The sequence below is a fragment of the Sinocyclocheilus rhinocerous genome, unplaced genomic scaffold, assembly GCF_001515625.1.
Source record: "Sinocyclocheilus rhinocerous isolate Xijiao unplaced genomic scaffold, SAMN03320098_v1.1 scaffold61, whole genome shotgun sequence".
NCBI lineage: Eukaryota > Metazoa > Chordata > Actinopteri > Cypriniformes > Cyprinidae > Sinocyclocheilus > Sinocyclocheilus rhinocerous.
The window spans coordinates 381,690-409,638 of NW_015640445.1; the positions used below are offsets into that span (position 1 = coordinate 381,690).

The window sequence follows — 27,949 nt, forward strand, 5'->3', positions numbered from 1 at the left end:
ATCAATATTTTAGAAATTAAAGGGGTCATATGATGCGATTTCAATTTTTCCTTTCTCTTTGGAGTGTTACAAGCTCTTGGTGCATAAAGAAGATCTGTAAAGTTGCAAACACTAAAGTCTCAAATCCAAAGAGATATTCTTTATAAAAGTTAAGAGTTAACCACGCCTACCTAAAACGGCTCGTTCTAACACACCCCCACATACCTCTTGCTCACTTTCCTTGTTAACATAGCTATTTAATACGATAGGAATCAAATCATATTTTCACACTTTTTGCATAATTTGACAAAGTTACAGCTTGATTAGAAATGACTCACAAATGGTATTTACTTTGATTTTCCAGTGTTATCTTCATATGTTACATCTCATATTTGTAACATTCATATGTAAGACATATGTAAATGGAAATCAATTTTCACAAAATAAGAATTAAAATAATTTTATCCTCTGTTTACATGATTATGGTTTTATCTAAGCAAATACTTTATATATTCATGATGAATTTTCATATTTTAAGATTGAAAGTTGGGATGTGCGACAAAGGTAAAAGAATAAAATCTACACAGAAAATCTTTACAAGAAATTGATACTTTTCTTCAGCAAGGATGCACTACATTTATCAAACATGACAGTAAAGACTTTCCATTTCAAATAAATGCTGTTCTTTTGAACTTTAAGAGAATCCTGAAAATATATATAATGGTTTCCTCAAAAATATTAAGAAGCACAACATTGCCAATAATAAGAAATTGTTCTTGAGCAGAAAATCATCATATTAGAGTGATTTCTGAAGGATCATGTGACACTGAAGACTGCTAAAAATCCATCCCAGGAATACATTGTATTTTAAAATATAATAAAATAAAAAACAATTATTTAAAATTGCAATAACATTTTACAATATTACCGCTTTTACTGTATTTTTGATCAAATAAATGCAGCCTCGGTGAGCATAAAATACTTTTATGCCCCAAAATTTTAAAAAGTAATGTACATTATAAATGCACTGCATAAGGTTTCCATTACTTTTTTATATAAATAAATTGATTATTTACAGAAATAGTTTAAATCTGTTTCAATAAAAAATCAAGCTGAAGAAACACTGATAAACATAAATAAAAAATGAAATGACGTTCTTTTTCCACACACAAACATTACAAAGCCTTCTGATTTTTTTTTTTTTACCGAACCCCTCCATTTCACAATTCAATCAGTTTGTAATTGATCAAATCAGTCTTGGCCTACATTTATCCTACAAATAAAATCACACATGAAAGCAAAATGCGAATACCATTTTGTTGACTTTAAGCGCAGCACAGAATGAAGATAAACCAACTAAAAGCACAGGCCTTAACAAGAAAGTTCATAGGGGTGCAGAGACACAAAAAGAGAATGCAATAACAAAGTGAATGAAAGAAAGAGAAAAAACTATACTCTTCTCTAGCCAGAAGTGACAGGATTTTCAAACTCTCAGCTGCTGTGGATTGGCATGAACACCGTCTCCATCTGCCCTGCCCTGCTGGAGAATTACTCCAAAACCACAAAGCGCCAGGCATCAAGGGTGCGAGGCCCTACAAGAGGCCAGCTGTCCGTGTTTTAGCCTGCTATCTGTTCTACAAGCCATGGACAGTTGGCAAGAGAACAGCGGAGTCATCCGAATGCCAAAAATCTTGGGGAAAAAAGCAGCAGCTGACCCCAGAGACCGCAAGGCTGGGTCACTGGCTCCAAGCACACGGATGTACAGCATTGCTTGCAAAAGTATAATATGTACATCAATTTTTTTGAACAAATGCGCATGTGTCAGTGCATTTCCCTGCTTTGCTTGATATACAGCAATATCTGAATAAAAGTAGGGCAGTAAAGGGCTATGAGTGATGCTTTTCCCCAGGCAAGACTGTCAGTTTAACAGGAATGGACCATTTTATGCATAATTTTTATACGGTACATGTATGAACTCACATGTATGCGCATATATACGCATGTCCAAATTGTTAATCATGTCATTTACAATCACTGTGGTTGCGGTTTGTTATATAATGATGTAAATGACAACCTACTTGTTCACATGACCTTTAAATCAATCACAGCTTCCTTCTTAAAACTGAACTCGTTCCTTGAATTCTGCAAAACCCTTCACTCTGCGCCAGGCAAAATTATAAGCGTGTAGATCGTAACCTTCATTTTGAGCACACAAATTATATTGCAGGGAAAATCACTTGCTTTATTTAGTTCACAAACATTTTACAGTTTGAAAGAAATATTTTTATATATCCCACTGTGTACTATGAAAGACTGTTTCCGTGTCGAGAGTAAAACAAATAACTAAATAAAATAAAAATGACTTTATACCTCACATATTGCAATGTATAAAATCTCACAATCATCTTTTTTTTAATTTAATTTTTTATTTTGTGTATTTTAGAGCATGAAACTGCTTTCACACAGAGCAAAAACTGTTGTGGTTTAAAAATTTTCGCTTTCAAAGTAAAACTGGTACTTTTTTTTTACAATGAAGGTCTGTTTATACAACTGTGTTATATACTTCAAAGGCAACATTACAAATGTGAACTGTGATGTACTTTTTTGACCCAAACCTGAAGACTGTACACTAAGTGTTTGTCCTGTGCCAGGGAGACAAATGCGCCTCTGGCGGCTGTGTGTTTGAGGAATGGATCTGTTATTGCTCTATTTGGTTTAAATATGTCAAGTTTCGGGATTCTTGTGTGGACGTTCACATGCTGTTTTGACAAAGTATGTCTCTGGACAGGTTCAGTTTGAAACATTGTGGAAGTGATCTCATATATCTATGAGGGGGAAAAAAAGAAACAAAAGTTGTATCAACTGTAAAAAGCAATATTATTCTTAGTTATCTCTGCAGGAAGCTTTTAGACAAAGTCTGACATGGAAAAAGGAAAAATGAGAACTAGTAGTTGCTAGAATGAGTTTCCCAAGATTGTCATTTTAGGCATTTTATTTTGAAAGAATATGTGTGGGGTAAAACCTATACAGTTTTCATGGAGATACAATTTAATGCACTGGATCTAAAAAAGTATTTAGACATTTTAACCCTTCAAATTAAGTTAAAAGTCATTGCTAAAAATAAACATAAAAAGATAGCACAAGCATACTTTATTGTTTTACAACAGTGGGCCCAACATTTTTATTTTATTTTATTTTATTTTATTTTATTTTATTTTATAAAAAATACTTCACATTGGTTGTGCAATGGTTTATAACAGCCTTTAAGTGCAGCACCATATATAGTGGCAGACCAATCATAGGTAAAAATGCTTTATTATTTAAATTTTTTATTCTTTAAAGAAATTTAATAAAAATATAAAATGCATTTTAATTAAGTAAAATACATTTTAAAAATTATTATTATTGTTGTTTTTTATTTTATTTTTTTTCCACTGGGTGTTCCTATTCACTTCAAAATGTAATTTATATATACAGTATATATGGGTATAAAAATAACTGCAGGAATAAGCACAGTACTATACACTGATGTATTGTTTACTATCCAAGATGTACTGCTAACTTAGTAACCCATTTAATGGAGAAGTCACTAACTAAGTAGGTGAATTACAATCAGATGAATAGGAACTGCCTATTTCCAGTAATATCCACAACACACATTCAAACCAAACCATTATAACCAAAACATCCTTCAAAAATCCCCTCCTTATGTAATCAGCAGATTAACAACTTGTATTTTCCTGTCAAGTACAAGAGAGTGCTTTAGACCATCAAAATAAGCTTTAAATCCACGTGAGATTTCCCTCACTCTTCTCCTGTGACTTCTTGTGGTTACATCACCCGTTCAAGTGACAGAAAGCATTCATTTTCCGCTTGAACTTAGACGAACAATGATTCGACAAAGACATGAACAATGTGTAAGCAAACCAGCTAAATAAAGTAGCTCTGATTAGATAAAACAAAGATACTCCAGAGAGGAGGAAACTCCCAGAGGAGGACTGCTGGAAAGCGGAGTACATCTTCCCATCACTACAATCTCAGAGAGTGTGCTGAGAGAGTGGAGGACGAGGTCATTCACTGTTGTCTTAGGCGGAGAATCAAGACAAATACCAAGGGATGATTTTTGACATTCCTCAGCGTCCATTTTCAGAAACTTGAAGTATGACAAAGGACCTCTGCAGCAATGCCATTTATGTAATTGTAGCATGTTAAGGCCACTCTGAGTTCTTCTCCAGCTCCTGCTTCTGACCTGTAAAGTTTGCTTGAGTCGCTTAGAGACTAATTAGAGATAATATGGAGTCTGTGCCTTGTCTGCCTTATCAGTCACCACAGACACCTGCTGTTGTTTCCCAGACTGCCGTCTTTAACTGTAGACACCCTTAAGAGGTCTGATACCAAGCGCTCTCCTTCAGTCTCTTGCAGTTAATAATATCCAGAACCACTTTAATACAATAATAGACAAGTTCTGCTTCAGTACATCTGGATCCTCATTCATATTTGCATATGCAATAATAGCTACACGACTGGGTACACTTATGCGACTGGATTCCTGGCATTACCCTCAGAATAGATTTCATTTCTGCTGTTTCAAATATAATTCTTTTATTAGTGGTATTTGTGTGGCACCAAATGAAGGAGCAAAGACTTACACCCTGCTGAACAAAATTATCTTAAACCAGCTTAGGTTGGCCTAAGACCAACAGATTGGTTTTTGGCCAATCTGCTGGCTGGTTTTAGGGGAGTTGGGGCACTTTTTTTAGCGTATGTTGCAGAAGAGGAGACCAGCTTAAACCACGTAAGACCAGAAAACAGCTTTTGTAGGTTTAATTGGGATTTTCAGCAGGTTATAGGATCAAGAATACTTGGTGGGCTCTTGCCAGAATACCTTACTGCAAAGTAACACCCTAAAACACTGAGAAAGTGTTTAGTATTATTTATAGTTTTTGTTAATATTTAGAATAGTTTTAATTTTTAATTTATTTCAGTTTTCATTTTATTTTTTGTGATTTTGTAATGTACTTTTGTAATTTTTATTAGTTTTGGAAAATGGTTTAATTTATTTCTATTTCAGTTAGTACTGAAACCTATTATCAAATTAAACTTATTTCAGTTAGTTGCCAAGATAACATTTTAAAATATTTATAAATATTTTTCTTCAATGCTGCAATTATGTGATCAAAAAACAGTAAAAACAGTGATATTGTAAAGTATAAATACAATTTAAAATATATTTTTTATATATCTAATGTTTTAAAATTTAAATTACTGTGATGGCAAAGTGGCCAAATGAATTTTTAGCTGCCATTACTCCATTTTTCAGTGTCACATGATTCTTCAGAAATCATAATATGCTGATTTGGTGCTCAAGAAACACTTCTGAATATTATCAATGTTGAAAACAGTTGTGCTGCTTATTATTTTTGTGGAAACGTAACATTTTAATATTTTAATATATTCATATTTAGGATAGTTTGAATTTCTCTGTTTTTATGATTTTGTAATGTACTTTTGTCATTGTTATTAGTTTTGGAAAATATTTTAATTTACAATTTCTATTTCAGTTAGTACTGAAATTTATTATCAACTTAAACTTATTTCAGGTAGTTGCCATGATAACATTTAAAATATTTTGTTTATATGTTTTTCATGTAATATTTATATTTTATTTTAATTCAGGTTTATTTTGATTAAAAATCAAATGTTTTAGTTAACAGCAACCGCATAGCAACTATTAACAACTGTAGTATCATGTAGTATAATAAATCTAGTTTAATTTTATTATTTTGAAAGGAAAACATACTAATCTCCTAATTAAGAGTCTAAATACTTCACCACACCTAGATTATGTCTTGAAAATCTGCTGCTATTATTTTTAACAAGCATTTAATAATGCAGATGTTCCCACATGAATCATGACAGCACGTGTGTGAAGAGTCAGGCTGGTTTTGGGTGTGTTTGAAGGGTGGTGTGGGTGTTTGGGTGGAGTATGCACTGAAGGCTACACACTTGCTTTGGGGAAACGTGCCTCTGAATCCATCCAATGGGAAATGGGTGTGAATGGAAGAACGGGTATTTATGGAAGGCAAAGGGCCTTAGGCACCTGTTCACCACTTGTCCCAATGGATTTGCACAGGCTTGAGGTGAAAGTAATCTGAAAATGTATACACACTTTCAAAAGTTTGGGGTCAATAATATTTTTTAATATTTTTCACCAAGGCTGCAACTGTGTGATCAAAAATACAGTAAAAACAGCACTGTTGTAAAGTATTAATACAATTTAAAATAAAAATTGTTTTATATTCTTAATATATTTAAAAATTTAAATTTCTCTAATTGCAAAGCTGAATTTTCAGCAGCTATTACTCCATTTTTCAGTGTCACATGATCCAATACGCTTTTTTTTTTTAAGATTTATTTTTGTTTTTGTGTTTGTTTGTTTGTTTTTGCCTTCATTAGGACAGGAGAGAAATTTTATACAGGATGCGAAGTGGGAGAGAGAGGGGGTACGGGATCGGGAAAGGTCCACGAGCCGGGACTCGAACTCGGGACACCCGAAGCGCAACGGCGCATCAGTGTTGAAATGTTGAAAAGTGTTACTATCAGTGTTGAAAACAGTTGTGCTGCTTATTATTTTTGTGGAAACGTGACATTTATTTCAGGCTTATTTGACAAAATAGAATGTTTAACATTTATTTGAATTAAAATTTATTTGCATTCATTTGAAATAGAAATTCCAAACATAGTGTAGGAGGAGGCCGGGGCTAGTTATCACACTATTTACTTTAGGGAATAATTCTCAGGTTTATTTTTAAAAGGCAATTTCTGCACATAAACTTTGCCTACAAAAGTACTAAATATTTTCACTGTTATTGTCCAGGGGGGAAAAATATTGTTTACTGATTACATGGCAGGGCACGTTGCCACACAATATGGGGTAAGTTGTCACAATGGAAACCTGGCATAATACAATAGCTTTTATTTTAACAGCAAAAATGTAAGTGAAAATTATGAAACAAATAAAAATTATGACAACAAAAATGTAAAACAAACAAAAATATTAAACCATTATCTGGCCAGTAATGAAATTCTTACATTTAAAATACATAAATAAATATGTGACATGCTTTGACAACTAACCCCATTCTCACTTATACAGTCAGGTCCATATTTAGACACAGGCACAATTTTTAATATTTTAGCTGCTGACCAAAACATATTAAAGTAACAGTTATATAATGAATATGGGCTTAAAATGCACACTCTGATCTTTAATTTGTGGGTATTCACATCAAAATTGGAGGAAAGGTTAAGGAATACAAGCTCTTTAATATGTACCTCCCCCCTTTTTCAAGTAATTGGACAATTGACTCAAAAGCTCTTTCATGGACAGGCGTGGACTATTCCTTCATTATTTCTACATCAATTAAGCTGGAGTCAAAGTTCTGGAGTTGATTAAGTGTGCCATTTACATTTGGAAGCTGTTGCTGTGAACCCACATCATGCAGTCAAAACAAATCCATCAGAGAGATAGCAGGAACATTCAGAGCGGCCAAATCAACAGTTTGGTACATTCTGAGAAAAAAAGAATGCACTGGTGAGCTCAGCAACATAAAAGGCATGGACGTCCACGGAGGACAACAGTGGTGGATGATCCTCTCCATTGTAAAGAAAAACCCTTTCACAACATCCAGCCAAGAGAAGAACAATGCCAAGAGAAGAACACTCTCCAGGAGGTACAGTAGATGTGTCACTGTCAAAGTCTACAATCAAGAGAAGACTTCACCAGAGCAAATACTGAGGGTTCACCACAAGGTGCAAACAATGCCAGATTAGACTTTGCCAAAAAAACATCTAAAAAAGCCAGACCACTTCTGGGAAAGCATTATTTTTCTGGACGGCTGAAACTAAGATCAACCTGTACCAGAATGACGGGAAGAAAAAAGTATGGAGAAGGCTTGGAACAGCTCATGATCCAAAACATACATCATCTTTGAAACATGGCGGAGCAGTGTGATAGCATGAGCATGCATGGCTTCCAGTGGCACTGGGTTACTGGTGTTTAGTGAAGACGTGACAGAAGACAGAAGCAGCCGGATGAATTCTGAAGTGTATAGGGATGTACTCTCTGCCCAGATTCAGTCAAATGGAGCAAAGTTGATTGGACGGCGCAAGTGGACAATGACCCAAAACATACAGCAGAAACGACCCAGGAGTTTTTGACGGTAAAAAAGTGGAATATTCTGCAATGGCCAAGTCAATCTCCTGATCTCAACCCGATTGAACATGCATTTCACTTACTGAAGACAAAACTAAAGGCAGAAAGACCCACAAACAGACAACAACTGAGTCAGCTGCAGCAAAGGCCTGGCAAAGCATCACAAAGGAGGAAACCCAGTCTCTGGTGATGTCCATGAGTTCCAGACTTAAGGCAGTCATTGCCTGGAAAGGATTCATTGAGAGGTTTTGAGCAAAATTGCTCCAAAAATATCAAAAATTAACATTTTATACGAGTGCCACTGCATTAGAGTTTTAAAATGCTATAATTGTTGTAATTTTCCACCTTTTAGTCATTAAAAAAACATTACTTCACAACAAGCATTAAGGTTTCGTCCCGCCAAGCCAACACAGCAACTCCCTGCACTGCAGCTGTGCAAATGTGCTAATACAGCAAACTTACTGACGCTGTAACACCGACACACAAATGAACTTGAATAAACTGGACGCTGCAAGATTCACATTCCTCTCACTGAAATCAGCTATAGGTAGAGCGCGAGTCAATAGTCACATAGGTATCAAGAGGCACTTTTTTACAACAGTACTATGTCAGGGTTCTGTTTGACTAGTCGACTAAGCAATTTGGAGATTTATGGGAGACAACAGGACTTGGTTGCGTGTAACTGTCAAAGGAGTGTAGAGTCAGGAAAAGGTGGACATCTGCTCAGCTGACTGATCAGTTTGAGAGAGAAATGACGTAGACACATGGTCAAGGCAAAAGCCTGTAAGAGCTGGCAAAGACCTGAGTCTAAAAAAAGACATGGGTGACAGACATTTTTGGGTGTGTGGAACAGTGATGTAAGGGACAAACTAGTCAAAAACGTAACACTGCCATACAGTGACCTCAACCCCAAACAAAAAGAGAAGTGTTGTGAGCATGACTGGGACTTGCCAATATCTTTCTCCCTCTGATTTCCACGGTCTGGCAAGTGCTGAAGAATCTCTCTATTCATGAGAAGTGAAAGGAACCTTTGTTGGAAGCCTTTCACATTCCCGCTGAAGGATGTAAAAAGGAAGAGCCAGTGGCAGACAGGAGCCCCCGCCCGCTTGATAACTGACCGTTAGCCTGACCAATGAGAGAAGCGAAAAGCGCAGCGCTCAAACATACCTGTGAGAGAGGGCGGGGCTATGCAAAACCAGCGTGGCGCTTTCAGTGGATGCGCTCCCGCTCTCAAGCCATTGGTCAACTTGCGCGCGTGGAAGACAAACCTGACGCTGAGTGACAGGATCCACTTCAAGAGACGATGGCTTCAAAGTGCCCTAAATGCGAAAAGACTGTTTATTTTGGTAAGTTTGTTTACTTTTCGGTTTAATTCTGAAACTCTATTAAAAATACATTCACCGTTATATTTTGATATGATAAATGACTTCCACGATGTATAATCGTGGAAAGCGATTGTTTGTTTACACAGGTGCTGATAAAACGGATTTAAACATCTGAGAGTTTGCGATAGATTGTAAAATAAATGCGTCTGCGGATAATCACTCACTTCACCGCTTTCAGGGATTCACTTATACTTTCTAGTGCACTCACCTCTTTCAAAACTCCCCAAAATTATTTCTTCAACTTGCTAACGAAAAGATGCGGTGCATTCCATGAATACGGGATTTCCGTGACTTTTGTAGTGCTTAGAGGGACAAATTCCGTGTTTTTCTTTGCGATTTTATTTATATCAGTTCATTGTTCCAAAGCTATGTTTAATTATCATCTTATATTTTATTTGTTTTTATTTATTAATATTATAAATTCTGTTTTATATATTAAACTATTTAAAATATATTATTTATCCATTATATTTATTTATAAATTCTTTAATTTATAAGTTCTGTAGATTTAATTTTGACATCTATGTTTGATGTAAATGTTTTGTGTAAAATGTGACAAAATCTCACAAATCATGGTTTTAAATTGTTTTTAGACATATGATGATGCATATAAAATGTAGTCCCTGACCATTTAAGAAAGAGGGGGAAAAGCCTTTTTTGCCCTATTTTGTACTGTATTTGTGGAAAGTACCAGAGATAGAAATAAATATGCAAAGATAAACTTTGAATGCCAGCTTTTTACTTTCAGACTGCTGAGTGCAATGACAGCCAGTTTATATTCAGACAATTTTATTGCCCACTTCTGTAACATTAATAATGAACAGTTGTATCTAAGTCCTGTCTACATCTTACAATCATCTTTCTCTTCTTTTTAAACATGACCAGATGAGGGGCTATTTTTCTCTTTTGACCAGATGAGTGGCTATTTTTATAAACACTAAAATGAAAGCTTGAAAGTTGATTTACTTTGCTTTTATAGGCTCAGATGTTTTCTTAAATAATACAGCATGTGGCTCTTGGTGTGGATGTTTTGGGAGCTGAAAGATCATAGCGAATGAAGGACCTCTTATTTTCATTTATATCCATTTTCAGGCCAACAGCATTGATATCTGCTCAATATATACCTCTCAAGCCATTAAACAGTTGAATAGCCTCTCTGCCACTTGACCTTATCATCCATGCTCTCATATTTATAAGGTTATTCATCAGTGCATCAGAGCCTTTGTGGTGGAAACTGAGATGATTATTCAGCTCTTATTTATGTTGTATTAATCTGTGTGTCAACAGAACAGCCTTAACACACGACCAATAAAGCTGTCGGGTGGTTTTAAATTGATGTAGTGAGCGAGGTGCTGTTATATAAAAGCAAGTGCAGCTCTTTTCATGGCTATGTGTCTAGTGGGTGGGCAGAAAGTTCTCTAGCTTGGCTGTTTTTCAGCTGGTTATGCTTCAGGATCCAGATTTCACATAGGACGACAAAATGTATTAATTTTTCCATTTAGTTCACAGGCTTAATAATATGCAAAATCACTCATATAACATCAAAAATAGCAATTTTGCTTTAAAACATACAGGTTTTGAAGTCTAAATAAGACATGATGGCTGGTTTTGATGGAGACAGACAAAATGCTTGCTGCATTTTTATTTTATTGGGCGCAAGAGAGGAACGTCTCTGACATTTTTTTTTTCAGTCTTATGGTCCATGATGCCATAGGGCAGAAGAAAGGACAATGCAGGGTTTCACCCAAGACCTCAGTTTATGTCATGAGGGAGTTGGTGGAGATGGATGTGGGTGACTGTGCTTTTATTAGACTCACGTTGAAGCCAAGACGCATTCCATGCAGCTGTGGAAGAGCAGGGGTGCGGTTCTCCTCTTTTGGTCCTCAAAGTGTGTTTCCTCTGAATATGGAAATGTCACCAAGTGGAATATTTGAGGTTGACGGTGAATGCTGCATCCAGATCCACAGTCTAGACATGAATGAGCAGAAACCAGCAATAAGGCTTTATTAAATAATAATCGAAATAATCACGAATAATATTGATATTATTGTTTATTATTTCATTGTTATTTTTTATTTATCTATTAATATTAATTTGCATTCCTAGTTTATATTCAATATTAAATGTAACATATTAAATAAAAAAACAAACTGGTTTGGTTGCAAACCCAGCTGTTCCAGATGGTATTTCCAAATTGAGTTTGTGGGAGTTAGTGCATGTGTTCCTGTAAATTCCTTTCCTGTTTCAAGTGGTAAGCCACTGTATTGAGAGGAAACTTTTCAAACTTTCGGTTGAACCTTTTATTCGTTTATTGAACAGCTGTTAGCAGATGCTGTGGCTTTCTTACACAAGAGCAAGCGTAAAAGCTTAATTTCTCACATTCAAAGGTGACACATTGAATCAGTACTTTACCATTTTTCATACTTCAATTCAAAATGGGTGGGCTATCCAAATTTGAGAGTCTGTACTCTGAAAAATATTATCGGCATTGTGTCCACTTTCACATTTGAACACAACCTTTGGAAGCAAGTCATGTATGCCTAAAAAACAAAGGCAGCATTGTAAGTAAACAAATGTAAAAAATTTATGTGATAGAAAACCTGTCCCTATTAATGGCAGACAGAGCTCACTTGCATCGTATCAAATCTCACTGACGAGAGAGAATCTGACAAAACAAAGAATCTGCTTCTTTCACTTTCCTTCATCTTTTCTCTTTTTCACTGCTCTCCCTTCAAGGCCTGTGCTCACTCTTGAATAGAAGTTAGGAATGCTTTCTTTCTTAGATGCCAGTCACATCGAAATGTGAGAGGGCATGTCTATTATGTCATCCTTTGGTTTCAGATACAGGCAGACAAACCGTTGGTTTAATGGGGAGTTGTACATACCACCCCTCACTTTTCCTTTTTTCTCTCTCTGTCCCCATCTCTCACCGTTTCAGATTTACTTTTATTGCTTATACCCATTAAAACCCTGTGTTTTCCACATGGCTGCCTCACAAGCTGTTTTAATGTGCAGAATTGGTTATATAATGCCACTTCTTGTATTTTTGTCTACTGTTTAAGGGCATTGCGTAATCCTGGGAGTCAGAATTGGGGGCCGTTTGCCTTGTCTGTCAGGATTCCTGCCAGGCATGAACCTCGACCATAGTTACAAGATGTTGGGGGTTTTTTTTGCGCTTGTTGCAAGGTTAGCAAGAAAAAAGACCTAAGCCATCATGTAATTACTTGTGTTTTATGGGACTAGCCTTTAAACTGACATTATTCTAATTCGACTTACCCGAAGGCCTGCACACATGCATAATTTGTCCATAAATTTGCTCTACCTGGAGACACATCAAGGAGAATTTAATGCTGTGTGTATTTTTTCCTCTCTAGAATGTTCATAAATCACCCCATGAATGTATCAGAATCTTTTAAAATAAAAATTCTGAATTTTAACTGGTTGAATTTCACAAAATGTATAGTTTAAAAGTAAACTACACTGAAATTACATAAATTATAGATTTATTATATATTTTACATAAATACTAGTTTTTTATGTTATAGTAATGAATATTTTAAGGCATTACTATAATTAGAATTGGAAAATAAAATGTGCTTAATTGTCAGAAAAGTGTTACAATGCGAAACATTTTACATTACTGCAGCAATTTCTTTCTTTTGATTTTGTAATGCAATGTGATCCAGCCTGTTCATAATAGATTTCATGATATTCACCCAACCACTGAAATGTGAGGACCAGTAGAGTTTCATATTGGCTGCAGGGAAGCTGATTGAGGCTGAGCACCACGAGGCAGCATTGATTTGTACTGACAGCCATGGGCACTGCAGTAGCACACGGGCACATGTAGCTCTCATTCAAGCCAGACAACTGAAAATCACGAGGTTGCCTAATTTATATCAAGAGGAAACTGCGAAGAGACAGACATCTTGCCGTGCCTTGCATCAGCAGGGCCACATCTGTGCAGCGAGGGCCCAAACCATACCCAGCCTTTCCGCACTACTGTAAGGAAATTCACAAGCCGCTGCAAATTGAAAAACCAAGCTCGCAATCAGACGCCTATTTGAGATTTGTTTGGAGAAGGAACTGTCACTCAGGAGTTGATGGCTATGGGCAGGGTCATCATAGAAGAGTAGGGTCATTAAACAGAGCTACAGAACACGATTTGAGAACAGCATGTGTATTATTTATAGCTAAAAAAGCTGAGGATCATGGGAACTAACCACAGCAATCATCTCCCTGCTTACTGGAGCCATGAAGGGCATGTAATGATTTTGTGTACATTTGAGCTACAGTTTACCTCGTTTTATCTCTGTGTGTGATCGTACATGTTTGGCTAAGGCCTGAAGGCCCTCAGGTGCAGGGCTAGCGGGTCAGGCTGTAATCAGTGACTCGAAGCGAAGCACCATGTTGGACCCAGATGGCGTGCATGTTGCTTTTGCAGTATGAGGGGACACAGTCAGGATAGAGTACAGTATAATAGTAGTGCTCTGAACAGATGGGTCCACATTAATGGCTGTTGAAGTGGAAGCAAATCTGTCCCTGCCTTTCAAATTTATTTCCATGTGTGTGACCACATTGAGTGGACGGATATATAACGCATGTCATTTTGCCCATCTTTTGAGTCCTGATCTCTGTTAGGAACTTGCATGGCCGGTTCTTCAAACCATGTACAGAGTTAATGTCAAGCCAGTGCCAACCAGTAAGTACTTGTTTGTTTATACTTTTTTGGAGTTTTAAGTTTTATAAAAAACTATTTTAACACACTGAAAGTCTCTGCTGAGGATGATGGAGTAGGTTTTAGAGTGCATTCCTGCTGTGGAGCCTATAGGGTGTTCAGCTGTGTAAATGTTGTTGAGGCCTAGCGCTGTTTATTTGTGATTACATCTCAGGCAGGATCAGCATATAACAGACCTTCCTTATCAATTTCTTTTTCTCGTTAGTGCAGGACTAAGCATCAGATTTCATTTCATGAAAAATGGCCCTATTTACTTTCTAAATACACATTCCTGGTCTTATATATTATGCAAACAAAGGTTGGTCTACACAGTGTTTCATCTTGCACAACTCTGAAATTAAACCAAAAGCCAGGAAATAATGTTAATCAATAGCCGGACGGCCATTTAGGCGTTGTTTAGGTTACTAGGTGATTTGGCCTTGCCGACAGTTAAAGGGTTGCAAATGTAGTTTCATGTCAACTTTTAGGGACCGCACATTTGTAGGGCCTCCTTAGCCACCTTATTTTTCAACGCTGTTGTAAGGTATTTCCTGTGAATGTGTGAGATTTCTGATTCATTAGCCATTATAGGTAAATAACTAAAAAGAATAACAATGTACAGTAAACTGTAAAACTATTTGCACTAGAAACCAAAGTGTTTATGATTACAGTTTACACTTTACAGTAATAAAATAATATGATAGTAATATCAAGAAGCATAGCAAACTGTTTTTTGTACAGCTAAAATAACTGGTTGGGGTTGACACCAGAAGCCTTGCACATTTAAGTTAAAAATGGCCATGTACACCCTGTTGAAAAATCCAGAATATGCTGGTTAGGTATGTTTTGAAGCATGGCTGCTGGTTTGAGCTGGTTTAAGATGGTCCTTAGCTGGTCATGAGCTGGTTTAAGCTGGTCATGTGCTGGTCCTAAGCTGGTCCTGAGCAGGTCCTGAGCAGGAGCTAGTTGCTTAGGACCAGCACATGACCAGCTAAGAACCATTTTAAACCAGCTCAAACCAGCAGCCATGCTTCAGCATATGCTGTTTTTTTCAACAAGGCACTCTTACATTAAAAATAAAGTGGATAAATCTTCCACTTTTGAATACAGCTTTGTACTGACCTCGCTTAAACCCACCTTATTGACCCTTTGCTAAGTCCCACCTTAAAAAAACGTTATTTACTGAAGCCATAGCCTTGTGGGCAGTGCTCCAACATATCGCACAATAGCACTTTGGCCACTCTTGTTCAAGTCTCTGCATTCAATCTTTTCCCGGTTCCGTTCCCCTCTGCTCTATCACTTCCTGTGAACTTCCATATAAAAAAACAAAGGGCAAACTATAACTGTGGCCTAAAACACACACACGAAGCTGTGGGAAGCCCGGGGAGCAATTGGGTGTTAGGTGCCTTACTCAACTGCACTGTTCATTCACTCCCCCACCTACATTTCCTGCCAGGACTGAGAATCAAACCCAAGACCTTCAGGTTCCAATTCTGACTTTCTAACCATTATGACACAACTGCCCCTATAATAGTGACATAATGTAGCCAGAGAGGATATATTATTACAGTTCATCTTACAGCTTTCTTGCAATAGGGGTGTTCCATAAAGCTTGTCTGAATTTGCAATAGAAACCAAGAGGGTGAAGCTTCCCCCTTGGTTACAAGGAAGGGAAGGGTCAATTATACAGTGGTATCAAAAATAAAAATCCTCGCTGTCTAAAGAAAAACACTTGAACAAATAGAAATGCAGTGTCCCCATGTTGCAGAGAGATAGATGGATCTGTTGTGCCTAGACAAACTTAATAAGAATGATTAAACAGAGGTTGATGCATCTTTCTCTCACGACTTGATTATTTTTTTTTTTGGCAGAGTAAGACTCTTTGAGAGCCTCTTCTATTCTGGAACAACCCCAGGATATTGAGCATGACATGTTTACAGAGAGACTTATTTACATGATATCAGGTTGATAAATCTTGCTTAGTAATGTTGACTTCATTAAATCTCAAATGACTCTTGTTTGGTAGAGAGAGTTGTTGTTGTGACAGATTTGCTTTCGAAATGAGAGCTGACTGCACAGTGCAACCCCATTAGCCCACATCCAAACCTGCATCTGTTCTGCTGAGATGGCACAAGCTCATTCGTGTGAAGGCGCTGAGGGTTTCGTTTACTCTCCCTTTGCACGCCAGCCAAAACACATTAAACAAACCTCTGTGTTGTTCATGGATCAGTTGACCTGGTGTTTGAGGTGTTATCGTCTGATTTAATTGTGGGGTAAACTGAGGGAAAACACAAGATCTAATGGCTGACAGGAGATGTTACCTCTACAGACAGTACCAGCAGGACTAAAGAGATTACCTCTGCAGCTCAAAACAAAGCACTAAGAAGCTTATCAGCGATCAGGTGTACATATTGCACTGCGTGTGCTCAATAGAGCCGGACATTGGGAGGTACTGCAACCTCTCGTATAGTCTTACACAGCCGTCCATTACGGCTCTCATGCATCTACACCTCGCATCCAAGGTAACCTGACTCTTTAATGAAGCCCTCTCTGGTCTCCCGTGTCTTCCCTCACCGGTCGAATGGATTCCCTTAGGGACGAACGAGATGACAGTGCTGTTAGGATATCGCTGTAGTCGCACCGTTACTATTGGAAAGCAGAAACCAGGCTTGCAGTTTTGTCTGCGGACAAAGCTTCTTGTAAATATACCACCCAAGACACTGATTTCCTTTGGCCGTAGTAAAAGAATGTGTGTTAGAGTGTGACTGGAGGTCGTCCAGGGGTCTATTCAGCTTGATGAGCGATTAGCGATTCCCTCCTCCCACGCAAAACTACGCCAATAACTGAAACGGCTCCCCAGCAACCTCTTGTACAACAACAGAAGCCCTTTTAATGGCAACTCTGTTCATCTGCACTTCGTCAACCACCACGTACACACACTTACCGTTGTGTAGTAGTCATTGGCATTGGCATCTTCCCTGCAGAGATACTCTCTCTCTTTATACCCAGTTGGGCCATTGACTGTGAAATCTCACTTATCTTGGATTAGCCTCCTGCTGGAAAACCAGTGATTTATGCTGTCTGGATCTCTACATCTCTCCAGTGTGAGCCTAGAATTAATTTGGATATGATGCCTGTGTTAGTAATAGGGTTACATTTATAGTACATAACTATTTTTCTTTTTTTATCTTTAAAGGGGAGGTCTAAAGCTATTTCATGCATTCTGACTTATTTACACTGCTAAAGATTTGAATTCTCATGCTAAACAAAAAAAAAATGAGTTGGATGTTTGTTGGAGTATTTCTGTGCCAAATACACTCCTTCAGGGTTCGTATAAAAGTTTTGGAAAGTTTTTTTTTTTTTTTCTCGAGTATGGCCCTTCATTACGTCATAAAGGGAGGAATTCCTTGTATGGACAATTCCTGAAATAAGGAATTCCTTGTATCAGACAGAGCGGGAGCACGCCCGTCAATGTGCTTCATTTGGGTTACGAAAGTTGTCTGCAGCACTGCACAGGACTTGCTTGAGAAGAATTTGTCGTTTTGTTTTTAAATCACAAAATCAACAGTTACCAAAGAAGTGTGTTTTTGGTTGTGAGGGAAAGATAACTTTTTATAAACAAATTAAATAAAATTTAGTTCAATAAAGTTTTTTGTTCCTGTTTTATTTATGTCGATGTCACAGCTTGCAGACGATCACTACGCAAATCTTCGCGTGCTCGTGTTTCTTTAGCTTTGCCCACGACACACCTCCCAAGAGCTTGTTTTCTAAGAGAAGCCTAAAGCTGTGTCTGTCTTTTATAAATCTGCTAAAACTAAAGACTCTTCGGTGATATGACAGATGCAATACTACTCTATAGGTACTCAAGATTAAAGAAGTCATATGATGTGATTTCAAGTTTTCCTTTCTCTTTGGAGTGTTACAAGCTGTTTGTGAATAGATAGGATCCCTAAAGTTGCAAAGACTAAAGTCTCAAACCCAAAGAGATATTCTTTATAAAAGTTAAGACTCGTCCACGCCCTCCTAAAACGTATTATGTCCCCTTATCGTTTAATTGTTGTACTTCCGTATGAAACTGATGCTGGTATTATCAATGTGCTATGCATAAATGATTCCTCAAATCATGCATCTGGGCTGGGTTCGATTTCGTGTTCTGGCTCGCGAACCTTTGCTGAATAAAAGGCAATAACTTAAAAAAAAAAAAAAAAAACATGTATCTGTTTAAAGAGAGTTGTGCACTTTTCTAGGCAAATTAAAGATGTTTATCTGATGTTAAATAAGTTGTGAAAAAATCCCTCAGATTCAAGGAGGGACCTAAAATTTACAGAGACCAGAACCTCAGAGTGGACTCTTTTGACTTGTGCCAGTAAACAACCATTTAGAAAACCCCAGTAACCACTTTGCAATGCACTTAAAACTTCACCGCCCTGCAATGCCTGGCAACCACTAACAGCACCCTTGCAGTGTGGCGGCAAGTATTGCACAGGCAAGTTTAACTCTCATTTTCTTTAGAAAATGTAAAGATACCAACTGTTTCAACATTTGTCCCAGAGATTATCATACTTTTTAAACATTCATGCCCACACATTTTAAATTGTTGCTACGCCTCCGTGTGTGAGTATACTTGTGTATCTCAGTGGAATAGGAGTCTTTAGCAGTATAAAATCTCCTTCTCTGATGGTGAAACTGATCTCTTCTGTACTGACCTAGACCACCCGAGAGACAGACTAAGAGGGCTGCAAAACTGACAGAACAAAAACAATACTGTACTTCTCCAGGCGGGAAAGCTAGGAAGTAGGGGAGAGCAGGAGGAAACGGATTGTTCTCTCTAGCTGATTGTGCCCTGTTTTGATAAGCGAAGGTGTTTCCTCTGAAGTGAGAGAGCTGTCCCAGCAGTCCTGCCTTATGTATTGACTTGAGAGCGAGATATATAAATGGAAAGAGTAATATTAGGTCTGGGGAAGTCTCCCAGGACCCTCCTGAAGAAACGGGACAGGAGGGGAAATGGAGCAGTGGGTCTCTGTACTGTTTATGTCGTCACTTAGCTGTCCGGTTCTAATTAGCCCCGCCACTGCATTTCCTTGTGTTTTATGTCAACACATCTCAGCTATGGAATGAACCGCTGTGACCCCTCACAATGAGGCCAGTGCTTTTCATTGATTTTATGTAATATTATGTCACATTGATTATCAGAATGAAAATGCCCAGACCAGCACACATCCTCGAAACATGAAGCTTGCTGGATCTGAAAATTATGCAAATCCACCATTAATAATGCTGTGTGGAGACTCCCGCTCACTGTTGCCTTCACGACAGGGAGAGGCTCTTTGCTTTAACCTCCTGAGGAAATGCACTACATACTTTAGTTCTTTTAGGATCTTGGATTCTCAGACAGGAAGTTTCCATGGCACATTCATAACTTATCAGGGGCTGCAGTCATCAAGATATGAGTGGAAGGGAAACTCACAGCATAAAAGTAACATCTAAATTCTTATACACTATAGTAAAAAAAAAAAAAAGCTCCTGCCCACGTTTAGAGGATAAGAGATTCTGGGGTGTGGTTATGGGCAGGTCCACTATGGGCAGCAACACATTATTATCACAATATGACATTGAATGTGTCTGAAATCGCATACTCTCTGACTAGACCATTGAAAAAATGAGTCCTACTGTGTATTGTATGAATGTGTGTAGTATGAATGCAGATATTTGTCATATGCTGTCATTGTTTTGTGACCTACCAGCGACTTTTTTCACTGCCAATTCTCTTCTTTGCCCTCATGAGGTAGTAAATTGTCCATTGGATGCTAACTTCAAAATCTCATTGGAAGTAGTAGGTCATCTAGGTACTTTTTGCCTGCTGTTTTATGAATACTGTGAATTAGGGAATGCTGCTCTTTTCACATACTGTTTTTGCCTACTATACAGTAGGGAAGTATACATGTTCAGATGCAACCATAGTCTATCATAAAGACCAAAGCAAATCATGCTAAATACTCTATTCCATTTTAATATAACACCTATATGAGGTTGCACACAAATTATGACCACATATGGATTTCATGTATAATATTTTACTTTTTTTTTTCTCACTAAGGCAAGTATTGTTGTTATTGTTACTCCGTTAGAGATTTGAACAAGCATTTAACCCTAAGTTTTAACCATTTGTGCTAAGGACATGAATTAAACCTCAAATTGTGAGGTGAAATATCCAATAGCAATGCCTCAATACCCTAGTGAGCACCCATCAATGCTCTACCAATCTCAAGGACTTGGCAACCACTGACAATACCTTAGTATTGGGGCAGCAGGATTTTTCATGTATAGACTTACATTTTTTAATGAAAAAGTGTAAAAATCAATCTTTCTCTCTCTCTTTCTCATCTCCCAGCTGAGAAAGTGTCATCACTGGGGAAGGATTGGCACAAGTTCTGTTTGAAGTGTGAGCGCTGCAGTAAGACCCTCACAGCGGGTGGCCATGCTGAGGTGAGTAAGTCAGAGATCACACACTACCTCTCTGCAGTCTAGCTGGGGAAACTCAAACTCCTACAGCTGAGTATTGACTTTGTGACGCTGTGCATTTCCATCAGAGGATCAGTGGTTTATTTGAAGAGTCCAGAACCAGGACTGAAGCCTGTCACGTGGCATTATGTGTGTGGGGAGCTAGCATGACATAAACACAATTTAAGGGGTAAAAATGATGCAATCATGAAAATAAAAAAGCAAACGGAATGTCTCAAAACCTACAGGATGTTGCAACAAGCATTTTCCCTCCTTATCTCTTTTGGATAGCTGTGTGTAATCGTATCTTATGATGCTCGTCTTCAGTGATTTGTTGAAAGCTAGCTGGCCAGCTTTGTACATCCCGAATGTTCCTGTGTGCATGACTGCAAGCCAAATGAAATTCTCCACGACCTTTCCAGCATCCTATTACATCACACAGTGATGACTGCGTCTAGATCGGAATGGCAGTAGAGGGCAAAGGACAGTGCAGTGATGTTTTAGAGCCAGAGGAATCGCCATCATGATGCCTTAGGCCTGTATTCCACAAGGGTAAGAGTAGGAAACACGACACGCCTGCATTGTGAGTGTTGCATTTACTCTGTGAAGAGAGTCACAGATAGAAGGAATTCTCTCTGTAATCTCTTTGTAAGCATATTAACATCTTCACTGCTCACATCAGCCTAAATCTGGATGTGGGTCAGGTTGCTATGGGGGGATTTCTGTTGGGTCTTACACGGTACAGGAACGAGGATGGGGCAAAGTGAAGATGGGTAATACATGTGTGTACGTTTTTCTTCAAGACCATTGATCGAACAAGAACTCACCCTGTGGATAAGATGATAATCCCTTAGTGTGCTCCTTGGATTCTGGCAGGGTAAAGCGAGAGGGTTTATGGGAATAGCCATGTTAAGTAGAGGCAGAATGGAGAGAGTTTGGATTCAGTTACCAGAATATGTGAGAGGCTCTGGGAAAAGTGTGGGCTGGTGCGCTGCTCTATATGACCGGTGAGAGATGACCAGTGAGACCTGTAATGGGAGCTGATGGACTAAGCTTTGTATCTGGCTTAGACATCACACCCACAGACTTTTCACCATCTGTCTGATGCATATCACACAATATGTCAAGAGACTTATCAAAAAACAAGATCTGATTTTGATTTGCAATTTCCAGAAGTCAAGGGTATGCAACTGACAACGATTTGCCACAAAAAAAGTACACAGAAGTGGGTGAGCTGAAGTGACATGAACCTCCGAGACCACTGAAAACCATATGCCAATGATATTGCCCAATACAGTTGGATATTGCAGTCAAGAATGCCTGCCAGCAAACTAACTAACAATATAGCAATTTAACGACCTCCAGTGATTAAAATCCTGTCAGAGTAATCTTAAGCACCTTCAGGTACTAAAGGTTTCTGTTTCTATTGGGTGACCGAACTGTCAAGACTTGCTTTAGTTAGCAGTTCCACAAAAGAACCAGTCATTTGATTTGGTACCTTTGTAAGGTTCATGGCATTTAGGATGCATTCACACTTGTAGTTCGGTTCTCTTGGTTCGTTTGGTCTGGACCAAAAAAAGAAAACAATACATTTGGTCCTGGTCCACTTAGCGTTCACACTGGCATTTTTGACAGTAAACCTAAAGATACCGAAACTTAAGGCATAGTGATACGTTCACAACCTGGTTGAATGACGTATATTTCGTGATGGAGCTTACGAACACTCCAAACAATAGGTGTATTCGACTTAAAGTGGCGCTGCACTACCTTCTCATTGCTCTACGTTTGCCCTCTGCTCATTTTGTTTTAGATGCACTGCTCATTCTGTACCATCAAATCATGTCTCATAGCATCGCATCTTACCATTACCATTACATCCTGTTTTCGGTTTGTTTAGAAGTATTTGGTCCATGTTGCATTCATATTTAATTTGAACCGCACCAGAGTTCGTTTGGAAGTGAACCAAGACCCATCTTTTTAGTGGTCTCGGTCCATTTGTTTGGTGCGCACCAGGGTTTAGATGGCAGTATTCACACTTACTCAAATGAACCGCACTCACAGAGCAATCGCACCAGAGTTCGTTTTAATCGAACCAAACATGAAAAGTGTGAACACACCCTTAACCTTTGAGAAGCTTTATAGCATAGCAAGTAGATTTCCTTGACCATACATTTCAGATTCCTCTATAGGATCTTGACTAGGGGTGACCCCGAATAGTCGAAGATTCGATGCTTCGATAGGAGGAGCCTGATTCAACTACCAGTCTCACAGTCGGATATTCGCGGGGTGTTATGATCATGCCATTTTGGCTATATGGGGGTGCTCAAATGTCTAAACTCACATAGATAGAACTACTAGTTTTCTCCCAATAAGTTAATATACAGCGTATTAAAATAATGCTGTAAATAAGAATCTGAAAAGTAAGAAGCTTCAAATAAATATTTTAACGTGCGTGAATAAATCCAACCACCCCTATAGATTTAAGATTCACTTTCCATAATCCGTCACCGACAGAGGAGCATCTTGGCGGCAGGGATTTAAAACTTTAACTCAAACTGACACAGGCAGAGTGAAAGACTGGATTTTTTCGATCAGGTAGGGTACAAGTGATTTCAAAACATTTCAGCCGGTTATATATATCGTGTATATATTATTTATCTCATATAAGATGCATTTGGTTGAGTTGCGCTGCAGTAAAGCGCTTCATGGAAGTACTGCGGTGATTATCTCTTCAGCGCGCTGCGCGAACAGGACAAACAACAATGCAGAATATATTAATAACTATGACTGGGACTGTCATATACATAACAATTATAATGAGAACACTATTATAATAAAACACTGTGAATTTTTAGAGTTTAGTTGCCGTGTTTCTGCACGTTGTTGCATGAAGAAGGCGTCCACAAAAGGCCGTGCAGACATGTTCATGTGCATTTGGGGCATTTTGTGCAGATAGCCTATAAGCCATAATATTAATGTTATGTTGTATAAATAACGAAGCGTATTCTATATGAGATAAATGATTAGTTAAATCCCATTGATTAAAAACCTGCTATCAAATGCTTCATTCTACTGGTCAATTTCAGCGCGCGCAGCTCAAAACAGAAATGCAGAACATTAATAACTACTGTCATATACATAACGTTATAATGAGAGCACTATTTTAAAAAATGTTGTGAATTCTTAGGGTTTCGTTGATAGTTAACATTAAACATCTTTTAATCAAAACATAAAACATTATTTACCCTGAACCCCCCCACCCCACCCTAAAAAGCTGTAAAGTTGACCAGACTTCATGTCAACGTCTTGATATGTGAGACTTCATTTACATTTATACATCTGGCAGACGCTTTTATACAAAGCAACTTGCATTGCACTCAAGGTACACATTTACATTTTATCAACTCTTGCTTTGCCTAAGAATCAAATCCATGACTTTGATGTTGCTAGCACCATGATCCACTGTTTGAGCTACAGGAAAGCTTAGGAGTGTTGGTGAAGTCCTCAAATTCCCTCCCTAGTGGTCTAGTTGGGCTAACACTTTAAGATCCTGATTGAATTACACCAGAACCACTACACCTCTGTAGTCAACGAGTGTAGCTTTTTTGCCTTTTTTAGAAGTATTGACATCTTACAACATCAAGTTTTCCGGTCGGTGTCTGCTAGACTTTTTTGTAATGTGGGGCTCATTACACAGTTTTTCCCCGTGCATACTTTTGTACTGGCATGAGGCCACTGTTCTCTGCCCCTTCCGTTCCTTTATCCTGTCCCGCGCAGCTGTAACGGTCACACAGCTGCCGTCTGACGGTTCCCATGGCAACCTTTTCCCGCCATGGCCCCGACCAAAGGGCTCTGGGAGCAACTGCCATTGAAATATGTTCTGTTTTCCATTCAGACACACTCAAGGCACACTTTGGGTGTCCTTTTCCCTCAACATAGACTGTGTCCAGGTAACTGCTGTGAGTGTTATCAGGGAGTGGACGCCAAGATAACCACCGTCTGTGGCATTTAGACATTTAGGATGGTCTACAAGCAGCAGATTAAATTGCAAACTTACACCAGCAAATGCACACTCATTCACTTGTAGTCTTGATGAAAAATAAGCCTGAAATGATCCTGTTTTTTCTTCTGTTTTACATCCTCACAGCATGATGGGAAACCATACTGCCACAAGCCATGCTATGCTGCCCTCTTTGGGCCAAAAGGTGAGATGAGATGAAACACTTTTCAGATTGAGCATTTCAGCATTTCAGATTGAAGTCATGTGACATGGAACTCTTCTAATCTCTGCCCATTTACCATATATACAACATACTGGGTTATGGAATGATTGATATGACTTAAGAGATTTTGCACTCTTGTACATATAGCAAGAGTGAATAGTTAAGTCATTGTTGTCATGAAATTAAATAGTGCCCTCTGCTGGACATTAGGAACATTCTTGTTTTGAGGAAGAAATCGCTGTATGTACATGGTTAAAATGTATTGGTATCTGCAGAGATTAACATGAAATTTGATAGATAAATGTGGTAAAAGTATTGCTAGTTCATGATACCGAATGCATTAACTAATTTTATTGAAGGAACAAATGTAATTAGTCATATCAAACATTTCTTAATACGAATGTTGTATGATGGAGAGATATTTTCATGAAACCTTGTTTATTATGTAGGTGTGAACATTGGGGGTGCAGGCTCATATGTGTATGAGGCTCCCACCAACCCTTCCCCACCTGCATCCACCGTGGACTCTGCACCCAAACCTCTGGAGAAATGGGTCCCGGCATCTTCAAGGCCACCATCTAAAGGTACAAACAGCAGCAGAGATCAGCAGCAACTGACTTGTTCTGATGTGCAATTAATGCCACAATATAAAGGTTGTAGGTTGTGTGCATCTTCCTTTAGCTACAAATTGTATTCTAAATGTTTTGCAATAAAACATATGACAAATTGCACAGAGTTTATTTGGATCATGGAGTGCATGCATCTCTCATTTCAGCTGGAAACATCACTACCTTCTCTGGGGAAGCCAACTTGTGTCCCAGATGCAACAAGAAGGTCTATTTTGGTATGCTTCTCTCTGTCCTAACAACATTTCATACTGTGGCTTGGGTTTTAATGATAGGAAATGGTGGTAGCATAATGACATGTCCTGTTACTTACGGCAGCTGAGAAGGTGACGTCACTGGGGAAGGACTGGCATCGTCCATGCCTGCGTTGTGAGAGATGTAGTAAGACCCTGGCAGCTGGCAGCCACGCAGAGGTGAGAGGAAAATGAAGTTGCTAATAGTAGGAGCACATCCAAAGATGGCTACCATGATTCTTTCATTAATTCTGTCCATGTAAAAGAAGTTAATCAAGAATATTTTTTTACATTAGAAATCTTGAATAAACCGCAGGGCATCTATGGGTCATTAAACATTTTTAATAGGTAATAAATCAATTTGCTGCAAATTAAGTCTTAAATTATGATTCATAGGTTTATCTGAACATTTCCTTTGGGAGTAAGTACAGTTAATCAAAATAAAACTGACATTTCAGTATGACTTAATGTGATAATTAATTTGCACAAAAAGAACATTACCACTGTAGAAGCCAAAGAAATAACATGTTAACTTGGCACACTATATATGTATGAATGCAATATTTTGTAGTTGATGTGCAGGTCTTAAAACATGAAAAGGTATTGGAAAAATATTCAAATGTATTCAGTTGAAAGTGCTGATACCTAAACATTTCTATTTCTAAATGCATGAATTTATCCTAAAAGGTGTTTTTGTGTGTTGCAGCACGATGGTCAGCCCTACTGCCATAAACCATGTTATGCTGTCCTCTTCGGCCCAAAAGGTACTGTGAGAGTTTTCAACTCTAGATGGAGCCATTGCTTAATTTTCAGAAAATAATCAGCTTTCTTTATATCATAATGAATACTGAAAACCTGATATGTCCAAGTTAAATCAGTTTCAGCTAAATTAGTTATTAACCCAGTCTGATCCACTCTCCTGGATTTCTAGGTGTAAACACTGGTGGCGTTGGCAGCTACATCTATGACAAGGAGCCCAACACGGAGGCCCAGCCTTGATTTTCAATCCTTGGGAAGCCCAACTTCACTATAATAACAGCCACTACCAGTACCTCACGCACTTTCACATATGCCCCACTTTTTGCCTTATCACGGATAACCTGTGCCAGCTTGGACCTTTCTGCAGAAAAGTGACGCCACATACTACAATCATGTCTTGAGCTCCAGCTGCACCACTTGACAGTCCCTTGGCCTCTTCTTTTTGGTCTACCCCAATTCCAACTATCCCCGATAAGAGGAAAATTTGAACTGGTTAATCATTTCTGATTTGTCCTATGATTCATTAAAGGGTACTTTATTTAATTGTATACAGTATCTTTGTTTGTATTATCATTAAAACGCTGTATTGTAGCTCCTCTACAAAGGAAAAACTAAGATCCCTACTTCCACAATACTGCATGTACAGTAAGATGTTTGTGTAATGTGTGTTCTAGTAGCAGATAAAACAACACAAGTTCACTGAGGGAGTTTTGTTTTAGGAGCCGTGCTGTTTGAAATGCCTGCTGACAGAGAGATGAATCTCGCCTTAGAGGCTCCATGCAGGTGCGTTCGGGAGCACATCATCATAAATCAGAAAAATATTCCCAAACCCAGAATTACTTTTTGGCCATATGGCAACATTCTTAGTTTAAACATTTTAAGAGAAGGTCTGCAGGATGTATGCAGACAGTGAAGTAAAACGGCCAAGCTCTTATTTTTAAGGGGAGGACAGATCCTGCTCCCAGAGGGCCACTGTCCTGCAGAGTTTAGCTCCAGTTCTAATTAAGTACACCTGAACCAGCTAATCAAGGCCTTCCAGATTACTAGAAACTTCCAGGCTGGTGTGTTGGGACAGGATGGAGCTAAAATCTGCAGCCCTCCAGGAGCAGGTCTGGATACCCCTTGATTTATGGGGTAGCTAGTTGAAGTCCACAGGGACAGATGGGAACAGGGGTGTATGTGATTGGTGCTTGGTGACCAAGTAGCTGCAGCTAATATTTCTGATGCCAATCTAGTACCGTTATATGACACATGGAAACGGATTAAGGAAAAGATATGAATAAGCTTTTGTATTGTTTGTGATCTGAATAT

At 38.3% G+C, this 27,949-nt stretch overlaps 1 protein-coding gene across 1 annotated transcript; it reads left to right on the forward strand.

The window, feature by feature from the left end:
- Positions 1-9,425: 9,425 nt before the first annotated feature.
- On the forward strand, positions 9,426-27,663 carry LOC107752734 (cysteine-rich protein 2-like). The gene is made up of 8 exons (XM_016568758.1): positions 9,426-9,540; positions 20,688-20,782; positions 24,945-25,002; positions 25,470-25,604; positions 25,796-25,864; positions 25,965-26,059; positions 26,586-26,643; positions 26,811-27,663. Exons 1-8 carry the CDS (start codon positions 9,498-9,500, stop codon positions 26,876-26,878), a joined length of 621 nt encoding a protein of 206 aa, XP_016424244.1. The 5' UTR covers positions 9,426-9,497; the 3' UTR covers positions 26,879-27,663.
- The last annotated feature ends 286 nt before the right edge of the window (positions 27,664-27,949 follow it).

Excerpts from the sequence above, each read along its gene's own strand:
- LOC107752734 (XM_016568758.1), top strand. The coding sequence starts at position 9,498 with ATGGCTTCAAAGTGCCCTAAATGCGAAAAGACTGTTTATTTTG. Across the intron at positions 9,541-20,687 it reads CGAAAAGACTGTTTATTTTG|CTGAGAAAGTGTCATCACTG; the intron begins GTAAGTTTGTTT and ends CTCATCTCCCAG. Across the intron at positions 26,644-26,810 it reads TGTCCTCTTCGGCCCAAAAG|GTGTAAACACTGGTGGCGTT; the intron begins GTACTGTGAGAG and ends CTGGATTTCTAG.